The sequence below is a fragment of the Ipomoea triloba genome, chromosome 15, assembly GCF_003576645.1.
Source record: "Ipomoea triloba cultivar NCNSP0323 chromosome 15, ASM357664v1".
Lineage (NCBI taxonomy): Eukaryota > Viridiplantae > Streptophyta > Magnoliopsida > Solanales > Convolvulaceae > Ipomoea > Ipomoea triloba.
Genome location: NC_044930.1, coordinates 1,322,022 through 1,338,680, shown reverse-complemented (window position 1 = coordinate 1,338,680; position 16,659 = coordinate 1,322,022). Strand labels below are relative to the sequence as shown.

General features: G+C 38.9%; 3 protein-coding genes across 3 annotated transcripts; 1 reads left to right on the top strand and 2 right to left on the bottom strand.

Annotated features, from left to right (window-relative positions):
* Positions 1-990: 990 nt before the first annotated feature.
* Positions 991-4,499, bottom strand: LOC116007149 (receptor protein kinase TMK1-like). Its single transcript, XM_031247750.1, has 2 exons — positions 1,922-4,499; positions 991-1,734 (listed from the first exon to the last, which is right to left on the bottom strand). Exons 1-2 carry the CDS (start codon positions 4,275-4,277, stop codon positions 1,223-1,225), a joined length of 2,868 nt encoding a protein of 955 aa, XP_031103610.1. The 5' UTR covers positions 4,278-4,499; the 3' UTR covers positions 991-1,222.
* A 3,571-nt stretch (positions 4,500-8,070) lies between these two features.
* LOC116007675 lies at positions 8,071-10,340 on the bottom strand. The gene is made up of 3 exons (XM_031248413.1): positions 10,160-10,340; positions 9,967-10,040; positions 8,071-9,070 (listed from the first exon to the last, which is right to left on the bottom strand). The coding sequence occupies exons 1-3, from the start codon at positions 10,177-10,179 to the stop codon at positions 8,301-8,303; spliced, it is 864 nt and encodes a 287-aa protein (XP_031104273.1). The 5' UTR covers positions 10,180-10,340; the 3' UTR covers positions 8,071-8,300.
* Positions 10,341-11,275: 935 nt separating this feature from the next.
* Positions 11,276-16,413, top strand: LOC116006526 (digalactosyldiacylglycerol synthase 1, chloroplastic). The gene is made up of 7 exons (XM_031246938.1): positions 11,276-12,035; positions 13,287-13,319; positions 13,833-13,920; positions 14,034-14,515; positions 14,611-14,877; positions 14,989-15,338; positions 15,589-16,413. Exons 1-7 carry the CDS (start codon positions 11,412-11,414, stop codon positions 16,112-16,114), a joined length of 2,370 nt encoding a protein of 789 aa, XP_031102798.1. The 5' UTR covers positions 11,276-11,411; the 3' UTR covers positions 16,115-16,413.
* Positions 16,414-16,659: the final 246 nt, after the last annotated feature.

Here is a 16,659-nt window from a genome sequence, read left to right as displayed (position 1 = left end):
TATAATATTAATCAACATTTGTAGTACAAGATTAGTTTGGCTATATTGAGTTGTGCTAATCTTTAAGGTTTACATGTCTTCTTCTTTTTTTTTTTTTTTTGTCCTTCATTGCAATTTTTGTAGGTAGTCTAAAAATAATATAAGGATCGACCTTCTTATAAATGTTTTATTTTTATTATCATAAGCTATTTTCTTAGAATAGTCATGTTAAAAGATAAATTGAAATCTTGTAAAGTCTTTGTTTTTATTATTATTGTTTAGTAGGCTAATTACACACCCTAAAAAAGTTAATAGCATATGTAACACTTTTTCCGAATTAATTCTCATTTGTATATATTTATGATTAGACCTATAGATATTGATGGATGAGGGTACTGCCGTACTGGGACACATGCCTAGAATGGTCAATCAGTAGGCCTTGATGAGAGTGATGAGGCACATTATTACGTGTACCCGAGTTAAAAATACACAATTTATATATTAAATGTTCATAATTTTTATACCCTGAATATTCACAATTACATACTGAATATTCACAATGTTATATACTAAAGAGTCACAATTTAAATTGTGAACATTCAGTATGTAAATTGTGAAAATTAAATATATATAAATAGTGTATTTTGACCCGGGTCCAATGCATAACTGCGGGAGTGATCAGCACGGGACCCTCATGCTCCTTTTTTTTTTTTTTTTGAAAAAAGAAAATAAAAATACATTGTAATACGGGACCTCATGCTAGGTGGTGAAGTGGCTACCGAGGAGGTTTTGGCAAATTTTTCTATGTACCATAATCCTCATATGAACCATGAATACAAGATACATTTTTAATATATTAAAAATACATTATTTGTGTATTGAATATAGATTTTTTGATAGTATATAAAATAATGTATTTTTAGTTAAAAAATAATGTACTTTTATCTAATTATTGTATGAATAGTATAGAAACTAAATTGAAGATGAGTAGAGCACATGATTACAGGCTTATGGTTGTTTCTGCAAGCCAAAGGCATCTCAATCTCATGGAAATTGCAGTCTACAATTCATACACTCAAAGCTTTTGAATTGAAATTTCACAATTTTCCCAAGAAATGGACAATTGCATAAATACAATCAATCATTCATATGATCTCACAGAACAAAAGAGAGAATTGAACAATGAAAAGGCTTTATCATCTGAATCAAATGGGAATTGGGGGCAAAGTACCTCACATCATCTCTATCTACCATCAGCTGAGGTGAAGGATTCTGCAAAGCCAGTAGGCCTTGCTGGGATACTGCCCTTACTGTCGTCGAGGCCCACGATGCTGCTCGAGTCCTTCCCTTCGGCTTCCTGCCACCCCTTCACCATTTGGTTAAGCGGGAGGCTGTAGTCGATGCCACAGTACTCCTCCGTGTCATCGTCGAGAGGCTTCCATTTCTCGACGAGCGGGGAGAGCACGCTCACAGCATGCCCCATGTCGGGCCGCTGGTTAGGCTCTCGAGCAGTGCAGTGGCAGGCGAGTTCTGCTATCGTGGAAATGCTCTCGAGCGTTTCTTGTTTGGCATCCAGCGCTGGATCAATGGCTGCAAACAGCCCGTCTTTGCTCGAGTTCACGCTCCAGAACCACGACACCAAATACTGGCTCTCCTCGGGCCTGTCCTGGTCGAGTGCCATTAGTCCAGTTAACAGCTCCATTAGCACAACACCGAAGCTGAAAACATCTGCTTTCGTGGTGACTTTGCCAGTAACTGAATCAAATAAGCAAATTTCAATCAAGTGAGCCAAAACAGTTCTTCGATTTGTATTAGGCCTGACATTCTAACACAATTACACGAATAATGTGCAGTTCTAACAGATAATGAAACATAAACCATACAGACATAAAGTTTCATAGCACATTTATACAATCAAGGGAGAAATCGAAGAGAATGGTACCTGCATATTCGGGTGCTAGATAACCAAATGTTCCAGCCAGCCTCGTGACAACAGACGTTGCTCCATCAGGGGCGAGTTTCACTAGGCCAAAGTCCGATACTTTGGCTCTGAAATCATCTCCAAGTAAGATATTCGAGGACTTGAGATCTCGGTGTATGAAGCTTTGATGTGCCAGTGTGTGAAGATACTCCATGCCTCGAGCAACATCCAACGCGATGTTTAGCCTCCGTTTCCAAGATAAAGGCTCTAACTTCAGACTCTTCCACTGGAAAAGGTGCTTGCTGAGAGCGCCTTGAGGCATGTACTCATAAACGAGGAGTCTTTCGTTGCCTTGTACTGAGTATCCTAGAAGAGATACTAGGTGGCGATGGCGAACTTTGGAAAGAACATCGATCTCAGACCGGAATTCTTCCAAGGCTTTGGTTGTAATCACCCCAGACTCCATTCTTTTAACTGCAATTTTTGATCCATCCTCTAATTCACCTTTGTAGACCACTCCAAAACCGCCCCGCCCAAGTTCATTTTCGGGGGAAAAGTTCTTGGTTATGTTCCTAAGAACTTGAACTGATATGACTAGGTTGCCGGATTCGATCATGTGAGACTCGCTACCGTGTGTGCTCGTGGAATCGCTTCCAGTTAACGTGGAACGACTGCCACTCGTGTTATTGGCAACAGCAATCTTGATCATGTTATCTGAATCTGATGGATTTCTAGGATGAATCACAAGAGAGGGGGGACTGTCTTTACTCTTCTTATAGGCATAAATTGAGAGTGGCAAAGCTAGAAACACCAAAATCACAAAACAGGCAAGAGGGGCCACAATCACAACTATCTTAGACTTATCTGATCTTCTGTTTTGTGGTGATTCCACCACATATGGAGCTGCATCACCACTGTTTGATCCTTTATGAGGTAACAATGGTGATGATGGCAATGGCGATAATGATTGTGAGCCTCGAGAGGAGGTGTCGTTTTTTCTCGAGGAGCTAGCACCCGAATGATTAGAATTCAGCAGAGAGTTTCCACTCAACACAAGCTTAACAGAATCACTAAAGTGTGGCACAGGAGGCAAGAGGTTATTATCCCGCAAATCCAACACCACCAAAGATTTCAACCCGGTCCAAGTTTTTGGAATCGGTCCAGAGATATTATTCGATTCAAGAAACACGCGAGCAAGAGAACTAAGGTTTGCAATGGAAGGGCTTAAGCTACCAGAAAGATTAAACTTAGGCAAGTTTATGATACTGACCTTATGGTTAGCATCACAGCTAACTCCCCGCCAATCCGCGCCACAGGGGTCATTGCCTGACCATGAATCAACAAGGTTCAATGGGTAATTCATGGCATCAAGGAATTGCAGAAGGGCCATAACTTCTGGGGCACAAGGGGCACCAGGTAGGGTCTGGCAAAAGGGGTTGGATTTCATGGTAACATTTTGAGCCTTGAACTTTGGCATAGGACCCATGAAATGATTATTGTTCAAATCAAGATGACCTAAGGGCATATCTACTAAGCTACTGGGAATCAGACCAACAAGATTGTTAGTATTTAGGTTTAGATCCTGCAAGTAAGCCAATTTCCCAATACCCTCTGGGATTTTGCCTGAAAATTGGTTGCCATGAAGCCATAAACTAGTGAGTGATCCCATAGTGGCAACTACATCTATTGGACCATTCATCCCTTCACCTGACTGGTCATTCAACCAGAGCATCTTCAACATAGAGCCTCTGAAACTCTCCGGCAGAGGCCCCGAGAGGCGATTCATGGATAGCAACAAGACCTCCAATGAGGCCATACTGCCCAAGAATTCAGGCAAAGGGCCACCCAAATTGCAGTTCATAAGTGTAAGATTAGTCAATTGAGCTGAATCTTGCAACTTATTTGGCAATAACCACCCATTAGTGGCATTCAGAGGGTTCCCATCCAATGCCAAAACCTGCAAATTCACAACCCCATCAAAGAAATCTGAAGGGATTGTGTCAAATCTATTGAAATCAAGATATGCATACTGCAATTCAGACAACCCACTCAAAGATGGCAACTTTCCACTGAATTTGTTGTTCTGCAGACTCAAATGTGTCAGCTTTGACAACCCATTCAAGTTCTGAGGCAAAGGCCCTTCCAACCCTAAACCCATAACACTAATCTGCTCCACTCTCCCCTCACTGCACACCAAATGTGGCCATGTTGGAGGCCCACAAGGGTCATCCCCTTTTGCAGGCCATTTCAAAAGCTCAGGATTCTTCAAACCCTTTCTCAAATCATTCAAAATTCCCAAATCATTCGGGTCTGTAACACCACAAACAGCTGAAATAAGAGACAGGAATATCAAGAACCGGCAAGCAGTGGCCTCCATGGATGCTCTCTCAACTCTGAAGCTCAACTTTGCATGCAATGAGACCTCATAAAGAGTGGGTGTTTCTTGAAAACCCCATATGTCAAATCTAGGGTGTTGGGATGGTAGATAACATGAACTTCAGATCACAGTTGGCCCCAAAAATGACAGATACTGAAATAGAGAACCTCAAAGAGGGGCCATAATTGGAGTGAGAAACACTCATATAACAGTAGTACAATGCAGCTCTGAAGATAACCACAGCACTGTGACTCTGTGAGTTGTAAAAACAAAAATTGGAGTAAAATATTGGGATTTGGTAAGATATTTTTGGTAATTTAATATAGAAATATCCACCTACAGAACGTACTAAATACTAAATAACTGGTAGACAATGACACAATGTGACAGTAAAACTTTAAAGCAAAACATTTCTTAAATTAAAGAACGAAAGGGACATATCGAGACAATCTTTAAGTTAATTCAACTGTTAACTTGATAATCATAAGATTACAAGTTAAACCTTTATTGGTTTTCTGGGTTTAAGTCCGTGGTTTACCTCATTGTAGTCTTTTACCAGCTATGGTCACAAGGCACTGCGGGTTTTTCTCGTCACTCAAACAAAAAATAAAAATGAAAAAGAAAATGACAGCATCTTCAAAGGCTTGAAGAGGAAGTGATGAAACCAAGACCAGAGCAGTGATTTGCGGCAGACAAATCATGTTTTCTTTAGTTTCTACTTTCTGTTAACATTTGTAAGGTCAAAAAGATCACAAAAGAAGCTGAAGAAATTAAGGCATTTAGTTAGGCATGAATGCAGCATATGATATCAACTGTCTGTCCTTAAAGATATCTCAGAGAATTTTCACATGTAAAGAGTAAAGACAGAGCACGAGAGTCATCAAGGTAACATTTATAGTACAACAGTGCATGGAATGCATCAATGGCTTGCATGCATTGATGGAAGAAGATACATCATATACTATATACTTTTCACATTTGGTCACCAAAGAGTCTGAATGTTTGTTCATAACTACTTTTCCAACTTACTGAAATACAACGAGTTAATATCGGCCCACTGGAGCTCAAACCCTTGAACTCTCGTATGGGAGAACTACTAAACCTTTAGGTTATTGGTTTCGTTTTTTTGTAATAGCACGCAAATTACGATGGAGAATTCTTTACCTATTTTAAAGGATTAAAACTGCAAGTAATCCACAATAGAATGGACATAAAGATGCATTAGAAAAGCAAGTTTTGGATTTAGAAAAAAAGATAGAGATTTTGTGGCATCTTGTCACATGCATAGTTCTTTTCTTTGGCTTTTGTGCAGCATCTCCCATGAACAGAACAAACAGTCAAACTTTTTTTTTTTTTTAACTTTAATTTTAATTATTAATTTGTCCCAGACAAAATCTTATAAATTTCATTTTTAAATTTGTTTAATTAATAAAGAGAAATATATATAATATACAGATATGTTCTTAATTATATAAATATAAATAAATGAATTTATTATTGTCGACAAGACAATTCAACAAGGTTAGAAGTTAAGTTTGGTAGTATTCTTTTGTAAGGTTTCATTCCTTTGGCTGGCCGTGAAGAAACCAAAAACAAAATACATAATTATTTTGGGTACTTTGCATGTGATGCAATAATTAATTATACTCCAATAATTCATTTTTCTACTTACATATTGGATGGATGATACATTCACCTTCCAAACACACCATGTACATCATGTCCCTAGCTATACTTCATCTTTTGCATGCATCCTTCATATCCCATTCTTAATCTCTGAATTAAAATAATTTTAATATTGGTGGGACAAAAGTATTCTTTGATTTACGAGAAAGTGCATTTGACGTAATTTTATGGTTATTAATCCAATTGTTCGACCAACTCAGTTGTTAGTTCGTCTCAGAGCAAAAAGATTCGGTGAGCAAGATTTGTGTAAGAGTGTATCGTTTAGATTATAAGTGCCACGTAAAATTAAATAGTACTTTTGGCAGACTGGTCAATATTGATAGATCGTGCAGTAGGCAATGACATATTGACATAGAATCGGGGTTTGATAGTTGTAGTGTAAAAGTGTGAGAATTATACCAATATAGTGGGTTCCTTGTTAGCATCGAGTACTGGTCTTCATATCTAAGAGACTGCTAAGGATGAGTCGGTGTGTGGGGACTCTTGGACTGAGGAAATTCACCTTTTGTGAGCGATAAAAGATGATGCCACTTGTCTAGTTATGGTAAGTTAATCGGTGAAATGTGCTTTAATTACCTAGTCCAGCTTGTAAAACTTCTTCTCAAATTGACATGTTGAGTTTGGACAAATAATTTACTTTTATATTTATAATGTATGTATTAGTTAAAAATTTTATTAAAAAATTATTTTTTAAAATTGAATGATGACACTAGCTTTTGCAAGGAAGGGCGGTGCAATGCTGGCTTTTGGTTCCTTCTGCCACAGTTTAAGAGTGCAAACAATTATGATGACCATGAAAGCTTTTTGTTTGTACTACAGTATTATTTAAGGGGGCCCTCTAATCACTTTCAAAAATTAAATATAATTATAAATATACAATAATAATCTCCATTTCCTAGATTGCTGAAGATTATGTGTTTATTTTTTTCCAAAAGATTAAATTCCGTATCCCAGTTATTGGGAGGATGTTAATCATAATATCTCACTCAGCTAAATATAGGGGAGAGGTTGCTGGTTGGTAAGACTTGATCCATAATCTTTCTTTCTAAACTTTATTCTTGTGACCAATTGAAATGTCCATGCGGTCAAGGTTATGAGTTTATTATGATGATTGTGGGTTGCACTAGAACTCTAGAAGATCATATTTAGATTCAGATTTGAAATCTTTGACCATTAATATATTATACTTTACTCTTAAAAAAAGTAGTGTTGTAATTCTTTCAATTTCATTGAATTGATATTTTCACTAATTGTCATATATACTTTATTTACATAATTTGTATCGATGAAATAAAATGAAATATGTGAAATATAAAAACATTTATAGCACATGAATGAGATTGGCCTGTGTTCCCATGACATGGTGCCAGCCATGCTTACTTTGTTTTGATCATTGATGAGTCTATTTAGTTGATGGAGGAATGGAGAGCCAGAGTTCAAGATCATATTGGGTTAGAGCATCTATACCAATACATATTTGGTGATTTTTGGTACAGTAGGTGTTGAGGTGGAAGGGAAAGAAGCGATGAGAGAAAGACTTTGGATTCATATCTAAGGGTATTTTTTACTTTTTAGCACAGTAATTTCTGACTTCACAAACAGTTGCTGATGTGCACGTTTCATGCACAACAGCGCCCATACGGACGCGTACAATCGCGTCAGGCGCGCTTGACAACTCTGCAAAATTATTATTATTATTTTAAATTAGATTTGTTTTAATTTTTTTTCCTCTTTTTCCTCCCTTCTCATTTTATCTTTCATAATCACACTTACAAAAACTTCTCAAAAACCGCGTAATAACTCCACTAATAAAGATGCTCTTAGAGAGTGGATCTAAGAAATAATTGGAGGCTGGAGCCCATGAAAAGGTTTTTGGAGCCTAGATTGAAAGCGAAGGCAAATTATTCGGTAAATCGAGTTCAAAAATACACAATTTACATACTAAATGTTCACAATTTACATTTTAAAAATTCACAGTTTTTAATAACCTTCATTGTATTCACAAATTCTTAAAACTTAGAAACAATATATTCAATATGATCACAATTCCAATAACTAAAACAAACGAAAAAACAATTAATCCGACCAATAAATAACACACAACATATAAAATGAAACATAGAAAGTAATTTATAAGTTTTGAACTCGACACTTTATACGGGCCGAGTAATATCTGAGTTGTTTTCGTCCTTATAATAGGTTTTAGATTCAAGTCTCATTGAAACTAATGAATCATTACAAATAGTATTATATAGAGTATACTACAGGCAACAATGCAAATCTCTATAGCATATATTAGCACATATTTCCACCCTTCATGCAAGCTAAATAGTATTTCTAGCTGGTAGCAACCGGAGTTGGCAACGCCCCGGTAGCGGCCGGAGTTGGCAAATTCCCGGTGGCGGCCGGAGTTGGCAAAGCCCCGGTGGCGGCCGGAGCTGGCAAAGCGGGGAGACTTGGTTCAAGAACCTGATACAGGCCCGTTGCTAGCCTCCTCGTAAGATCCTCAACGCTCACCTTGACCACGTCTCCACGCATGCCAATATCAGCAGCATAGCGGCTGGCACAGTATACCCCGACAGCCATGGCCACCATCCCGTAGACGTTGGTGGTGACGAGGCGCAACGGCGTGGACAGAACGGCTGCCAGAGGCCCGCCAATTATAGACACAGCCTGCCCGCTTTGCCCCATTGTGCTCTGGTCGAGCACAAGCAGCCCTGTCTTGCAGTAGATAGCGAAATCTTCGCAGTTGTTCTTGAACACGTTGTAGCACCCAAAGCCGTTTCTGAGGAGGTAGTTCGCCCGGTGCACCACGACATCATCTTCATCCGAGACCGCGAGAGAGCAAGTTCCTCCCCGCGCCTTCGCGAGAAAGAGAGCAGGGCTGACTGAATATTCAAAGCGGTACAGAACACCACCAGCAAGGAAGCAGTCCAAACACGACAAGCTAACCCCGTGACCATCTCCCAGTGGGGTACAGGTGGTACAAGGCACACGAGTCCGAGCAGGTCCCGAGCTCACCAAGAGGAGATCCAACACAGTCCCGGTTCCCACTTCTTGACCGTGTCTAGTGAAGTGGACAACTTTATTATCCCCAACATAGATACCTGTCAAAGACTAGACTTTTCAATTTTCATCCTCATGTCTATTGAAATTGTAAAGCCAAAGATTATATTGCTAAGAAACTAGATGAAGGAAAACGGAGGTTCAATGGCATTTCAGATATTGAAATTGACTGAAAATTTGTTCATGGTGATGCTCAAAAATTTGACAGCAAATGTCATAACAGAAACATCGATGAGGCAAAAAGGGGGAACAATTCCAAGCTAAACCACAATCCTAAATGAAACATCTATAATCACAACCCCATGCATAAAAATTTGCCTATCCAGAAGGAAAATTTATACATTTCCTGGATGAAGTAAAATCAGCGCAGGATCTCTAAACGAGGACAGTGACAGTCCACAATAAACTTGTAGAAGTACAGCCATAAAAGCAATTGAGGAACTCAGACTTAGAGCAAGGTGATCCATATACAATACTTCATAATGCATATCCATTTACAGTTATTTATGTCTGAATTATGTTGGATAGATTTATCCCAGCCAAGTTAGTCAAACTGTTGGCTCGGTAATTAGAAGTTTCTAAGTTCAATTCCTGGCCTATTTACTTTCTTGGTTTGAGCCTATGAGTTAGGGGTAATTTACCTAATTGTTCTATTTCCTCTCCTCAAGGGATCCTGAAATCTACCTTCCCCCAACAACCACCATCTCCCACAAAGAAAAGATCAAATCTTTATAATAATACTTAGCCTATCAAGCTTTTACCAAGCAATCAATACCCATTTAGCAGCAACATCTAATTAGCAGTGCAGCCATATAAAAGTTCTCATTTTTCCTCAAAATTACTTGCTGTTTTTTAAAAATCAGATACTAAGGATAGCAAAACCACAAGACTAAACACAAAACCACGCGCACAGAGGGAGGGAAAGAGAGGTTCAGACCATGATGAGCATAAATGTAAGCTGTGCGCCATGAATATATATGATCCCCAGGTTTAAGGCTGCTCTTAACAACTCTGTTGTGTATGTTTCGATCAAGAAACGAGGAAACCCAGAATCATAAACCGATAAAACTGGGTAAAAAGGAAAAAGAAAAGAAATTTATAAGAAGTTCGATTGAAAATTGAATCCATACCTGTTGGAAAGCAACCCCATCTTCCCCACTTCAGCTTCTGATCTGAATTACCCTGTTAAGAAAAAGAAGAAATTTGCACAAATATAAACTGCGTAAGAATAAGAAAAAAGAAGAAATTGATGAAATAGGAAGCGTTATAGTGTTCCATTTTGCGAGGATGGCACATCCCATCCTTTCCAATTACGGTTATGCCCCTGTGGCATCTCGTGAGTCGTGTCCGATGACTCGGATTCTTCGTCGTTAAGGATTTTCGCGATCGGGTAAGAAAGAACAGTCGCACGTGTCACATTGCGGCGGTGAGAAGCCGACGGCTGTCGGTTCTAATGGGCCAAAAGTAGACGTTGGGCTGTAATTCGGTTATCATTGAAAACAGAGGCCCATTGGGCTGAAATTCGGTTCTCATTTCAACAATATTGAAAACAGAGGTCTATTGGGCTTTTGGAAATGGAGCCCATTAGAGATGCCAAAAGATGTTGGTACCGAACTCCAAACGATAATTCAATCTAAATTGTTCATAGTTAACTGATTTAAACGGAAAAAATTAATCACAAGAAACAAAACTTGAAATCTTATTAGTATGGTTTATTAAGCAAATTATCTGACCAATTTAAAAAAATTGTCGAAAAAATTTTGTAATAAGAGAAACTCGCAAGGCCGCAATTATTACTCAATGGAGCAAATTATTTTGTGGACTCGAGTCTATATTGTAAAGTCGATTCGTATCTAAAATATACCATTTATATACTAAATAAATGTTTAAATTTATATATTGAATGTTCAATAGAAAGAAAGTTTGGCGTTGCATATTCGTGTCTCGGGTCCAGAATATTCTAGTGGAATGTTCGAGGAGTTGGGACAAAAGTGAGTAGCTGACGAGAAGAAGCGTCCGAGAAAGTACAAGCTAGCCCATGCGTAAAATGCCACATGGACCCACATCGTTATCCAACTCACGTGAACGAAAACACGTCAACGGATTCCGGGGCTCCACATCATCTCCCGCGAATCTATATTCAACACGGACTGATCTTACGTGTTCAACCACGTGTCTCTCCTTTGCCCAGGACCGTAGGAAGGGAACCCCAAATAAGTGGAAAAAATTGGCCACAAAAAATCCTAGCCGTTAAATCCTAAGCCGCCCCGGAATCGTTTTCATTTCCCCCAAACCAAAACTCGAATTCTCCGAGAACCCTAGTGAGTGAATTTTGGGTTAATCTGATCGGAATTTGATTGTGGGGAAATAGAAAAAACGATTATGATTAATATTAAGCCGGCGGAGGCGAGGACGGCGCCGGGGACGGGGACGGCGAGTTCCGCCTCGATCGTGTCGTTCATCTCCAAGGGTTTGCGGGAGATGCGAACCTCAGCCGACGCGGATATTGAGCTTCTCAGGAACCGAGCTAACTCCATCTTCAAACTTGCCGACCAGGGGGTGGAGCACTTCATTAACTCCGCCTCGTTTACTGTCCCGACAGTTACGGCGTCGGCTGTTACGACTCCGGCAGAGATCGAGTTCGTTAAGAAGCTCCGCCCGAAGATTTCGGAGTTTCGGAGGGCGTACTCGTCGCCGGACTTCAAGTGGGGCACGAAAGGGAAGCTTCGGATTGACTTGTCAGCGTTTAGGAACGCGATTGCGCCGGATTTCGAGGAGGAGAGCGAGAGTGAGAGGTGGAGGACGTGGAGGAGGCGGCTGAGGTTCACGGAAGGAGGGGAAAAGGAGGAAGGCCACTCCGGGGAATCCAGTTGGGAGCCAATTAAAGCCTTGCAGACGCGGTGTAAGGAGATTGAGGCAGAGCTCAAGACTACAAGCTCTTCACCGGCGGAGATTCTGGAAGGGATTAAGAATAGCGAATTCGTAGAGAAAGTAAAATCAAGTCTGGTAAGTAATTTTTACTCTTGCTGCTTGCTAGTATAACATCATTTATTTTATACTTTTGAATGTTGGATTGCTATGTGTTGAATTTCGGCAATCCTGAGTTTTAAGCTATATCTTTTCAGAGTCTAGACTCTAGATACTGGATTTAGTATAATGTAGCTTAAATTAGGTAAGGTTCAGTATAGTCAAATTTCAAGAGGTTGTGGCTAGATGCCTAATAATCAATTCAGCCAGGTTTCAATTATTTATGTATTATTGTTAATCATTCTCTCCACCTGTTCAATTCCACTGCAAAAATATATTCTCTAGAATCCTGTTCTCTCTCTCCCTCTTATTTTATTTTTATATAATTTTTCTTAGAATAAAATATAAGCTTGTTTGTCTGTGCTGTGGAGATGGTGGTTGAAGCTTTGTATGGGAGGAATAAAAGCTTAAATGGGATACTAGAGATATATTTTTGCTGGAAGTATGTTAGGCAATATTTTCTCTTGGGCTTAACAAAGTGATGCATGTCAAGGTATTTGTAGGTTGCTTTTTAGTATCAGCAAGTTCTTGCTTTTCAGATATCAAAATCCGATGGAGTAATGTGTCACAATTGCATATTAGCCTGTCACAGTACAAAAATAGTTGAATTGACTTTTGTGGTGAAACAGAATGCCACACTTGGGTTTAACTAGCGCTATAGCTTTAGAATGGATGGGATCCATCCTTGTGAACAGCTTTCACATTTCCCAATATCATAGGTTTTGCAAAGAAATTTGATTACATATGTAGCTAGGGACCGAGGTGGCTAGGTAACTTGAGTGGCTTTGAGGATGCTTGTATAGTTGATATATGGAACTGTAAAAATTGGCACTAGAAATGTTGCATAAATTTTATATGGACAAACAAATAAGTATCAGATTTTATGGTGCCTAAGAGCTGAATATGCATTTGTACTTGACTACTTGTAAGCTGTGAACACTTGGCAAATTGATTGCTGAGTTTCTTTTTATTCCATCACCGCCGATACTGCCTTCATTTGCTGTGATACATTTTATTCTGCTGCTTATCACTCCTGGACAGACCTGGTTTCTTCAAAGCATTGTCCAGATTAAAGTTTATGAGATATATGTACAATTCTTATGAAAATACGTCCTGATATTCGTAACTGCACAGTTCTGGTGGCTAATATACTGTATCTGAAACTTGATCTTACATACTGCTCTGAGATTGAAGTGAATTTCTTTTTTTAATTGTTTAATATTTCTGCAGAAATCAATTTGCAAGGAGCCAGAGGAAACAAAGGTTTGTTTCTTATCAAATTCTTTAATTATTTTATGGACTCCTTTCCATAGTGCATCCAGATCTTTTAAGAGTTGTACCCTAGAGCAATCAATTGATGAATCCTTTTGTGTATACAAGATGACCAATCTGTTTTTGCAGTTCTTGAACTATATACTCCAGTTTGAGTTAGCATTGGCATCTTTATGTTGCAAAGGATAACAATGCTGTAAATTGAGTACAACTAGTGAGCACATGAGCCTGCACAATTTGGTGCTTGTTTCGACCAAGTAGATAAAAGGCAAATATTTTAAAAAATAGCTTCTCTGAATATAGGCTTTAGAAAACATTTGTGAATCTCCAAGTTAGCCCACTTTTGGAGAATGAAAAAGTGAGAAAATGGAGTTGGAAAATGGAAAATTTTCCATGCTACTAAATTAGATAAACACTCATAAACTGATGAATACCTTGCTTTCGCTTATTAAAGTTAATTACAGTAGACGAGTATCTCCTTACCCTGGAGTTCACATTATGCAGGAAGTGCCACCATTGGATGTGCCAGAATTGTTGGCTTATTTGGTAAGACAGTCCAGCCCCTTTTTGGATCAGCTTGGAATTACAAGAGGTACACATTTCCTTCTCAACTTTAGTCTTTCTTTTATGGTAATTCTGGTTTGTGCTCCTTGTCTTTGCCATGCCAACATTCTCTGAGTGTTTGATTTGATGGCACTGTCGCAGGAATATCAGACAAGATAGTGGAGAATTTATTCAGTAAACGCAAGAACCAGATGTTACAGTCTTTACCTGAAGGAGAGTCCTTAATCGTTGCAAGTGATAGTATTTCTGATGAGCTGGATTTAAGAATTGCCACTGTTCTACAAAGCACAGGTCATTCTTATGAAGGTGGCTTTTGGACTGATTCAACAAAAAGGAACCATTCAGATGGTAAAAGGCATGTATCCATAATCACAACTGCTAGCCTTCCTTGGATGACTGGAACAGCTGTAAACCCACTGTTCCGAGCTGCTTATTTGGCCAACACTGCGAAGCAGAATGTCACATTGTTGGTTCCATGGCTTTGTAAATCTGACCAAGAGCTGGTTTATCCAAACAATCTCACGTTTAGTTCAGCAGAAGAGCAAGAAAATTATATGCGCAACTGGCTTGAGGAGAGGATTGGTTTTAAGACCGATTTCAAGATCTCGTTTTATCCTGCAAAGGTTAGTTCCTGTCTTCTTGATGAATTTGCTGGATTATACCGTTCTAAGCCACGAATTATGCGAATGTTTAGACTTATGTTTTTTTCCTCATTAAGTTCTCAAAATCAAGGCGGAGTATAATACCTGCTGGAGATACTACTCAGTTCATTCCATCAAAGGATGCTGATATTGCAATCTTGGAGGAGCCAGAACATCTAAACTGGTACCATCATGGTAAACGCTGGACGGATAAATTTAACCATGTGGTTGGTATTGTTCACACAAATTACTTGGAGTATATCAAGAGAGAGAAGAATGGGGCTTTGCAAGCTTTCTTTGTTAAACATATAAATAATTGGGTCACAAGAGTGTACTGCCACAAGGTACTGCTGTAACCCAAATTTGTTGGCATTCATTGCATAATTCCATAACAGGTCATTAAACATATTCTATAAAGAATAATCACTTAAAATGACTTTTTTTTTTCCAATTAGGTTCTCCGCCTTTCTGCTGCAACACAAGATTTACCAAAGTCCACTATATGCAATGTTCATGGTGTCAATCCAAAGTTTCTGAAGATTGGAGATAAAATTGCTGCTGACCGGGAACGTGGAGAGCAGGTTTTCTCAAAAGGAGCATATTTCTTAGGCAAGATGGTTTGGGCAAAGGGGTACAGAGAGTTGATTGATCTCCTATCAAAGCACAAAAAGGATCTCGACGGCTTCAACTTGGATGCTTTTGGAAACGGGGAAGATGCTCATGAAGTTCAGAGCGCAGCTAAACGGTTGAATCTAAATGTCAACTTTATGAAAGGCAGAGACCATGCTGATGATTCTCTTCATGGGTAAGACATATAGAACCTTGTATAATATTAAGGCAATACACAGATCTGTTAATTGTCTTCTTCAATAATGGTGCAACATAGCTATAGAGACATTAACTGACCCAGGTTATCACTTACCCACACATAAAAATGGAATGGATTTAATGAATTATGAATTCTCCATGCACGAATGATGCTTAGTCATAGCTACTAACTTTTTTCTTGAGTGCCTTCTTTTACCTGTTCTAATTTACACCATTTTTACTTGCAGTTACAAGGTCTTTATAAATCCCAGTGTGAGTGATGTGCTGTGTACCGCAACAGCTGAGGCTCTTGCCATGGGTAAATTTGTTGTTTGTGCCGACCACCCATCAAACGAGTTTTTCAGGACATTCCCCAACTGCTTGACATACAAGTCACCAGAAGAGTTCGTAGTCAAAATTAAAGAAGCAATGTCCAGCGAGCCTCAGCCTCTTACCCCCGAGCAGAGATATAAGCTCTCATGGGAGGCTGCCACGCAAAGATTCCTAGAATTTTCCGACCTCGACAAGATCTTGAACAACGAAATGCTTCTAGACAGAAGAAACCAGAAGGGCATTGTGAAATCAACTTCCATGCCCAACCTGGGAGAAATGGTCGATGGTAGCTTGGCATTCGCCCATTATTGTCTCACGGGGAATGAGTTTCTGAGGTTGTGCACTGGCGCTATTCCAGGTACGCGGGACTATAACAAAGAACATTCTAACGATCTCCATCTTCTGCCCCCTGAAGTGGAAAACCCAGTGTATACCTGGTAGGGTAGGTACATATATAAATGAGGTGTAGATTAATTTTTCGTGGTGTGTATCATAGATATACACCATGCCACTTGAATGCTTTGTAGTTTAGGTTGTTGATACCCGTGTCTGTAATTGTGTACAATTTTAGGCAAAGAAAACTATATATCAAAATCAAATGAAATGCTATGTTGTAGCACCCACAGGCCACAGCACGATTAAATGTGCTATGAAAATTTGCAGAGAAATTTGCAATCGCTATTCGATGGTATGCACTGTGTAAACTCTGCAAATGTATATTGCATTCCACTTCTTTCATCCATGTCTTCTTGTTCTTAACATGCTATATGGTATGCTATGCTATGTATTAGGAGTAGGTCTGATGAGGGATTCAATTCAACTTTGATGAGGGATTGCAGCCACTTAACTGTTTTAATTACATTAGCATTTTTTTTCCATACTATTTAATTTATAAAAAATGTTAAGAACAAGCCATATATTAATTTAATTTTCATCTTCATGCCATTAGAGATTCATCTTTTTTTTTTTTTTTTTTTTTTTTTTAA

Excerpts from the sequence above, each read along its gene's own strand:
- LOC116007149 (XM_031247750.1), bottom strand. The coding sequence starts at position 4,277 with ATGGAGGCCACTGCTTGCCGGTTCTTGATATTCCTGTCTCTTATTTCA. Across the intron at positions 1,735-1,921 it reads TCTAGCACCCGAATATGCAG|TTACTGGCAAAGTCACCACG; the intron begins GTACCATTCTCT and ends TATTTGATTCAG.
- LOC116006526 (XM_031246938.1), top strand. The coding sequence starts at position 11,412 with ATGATTAATATTAAGCCGGCGGAGGCGAGGACGGCGCCGGGGACGGGG. Across the intron at positions 12,036-13,286 it reads AGAAAGTAAAATCAAGTCTG|AAATCAATTTGCAAGGAGCC; the intron begins GTAAGTAATTTT and ends ATATTTCTGCAG. Across the intron at positions 13,320-13,832 it reads AGGAGCCAGAGGAAACAAAG|GAAGTGCCACCATTGGATGT; the intron begins GTTTGTTTCTTA and ends CACATTATGCAG.
- LOC116007675 (XM_031248413.1), bottom strand. The coding sequence starts at position 10,179 with ATGGGGTTGCTTTCCAACAG. Across the intron at positions 10,041-10,159 it reads ATGGGGTTGCTTTCCAACAG|AGTTGTTAAGAGCAGCCTTA; the intron begins GTATGGATTCAA and ends CATACACAACAG. Across the intron at positions 9,071-9,966 it reads TTACATTTATGCTCATCATG|GTATCTATGTTGGGGATAAT; the intron begins GTCTGAACCTCT and ends AGTCTTTGACAG.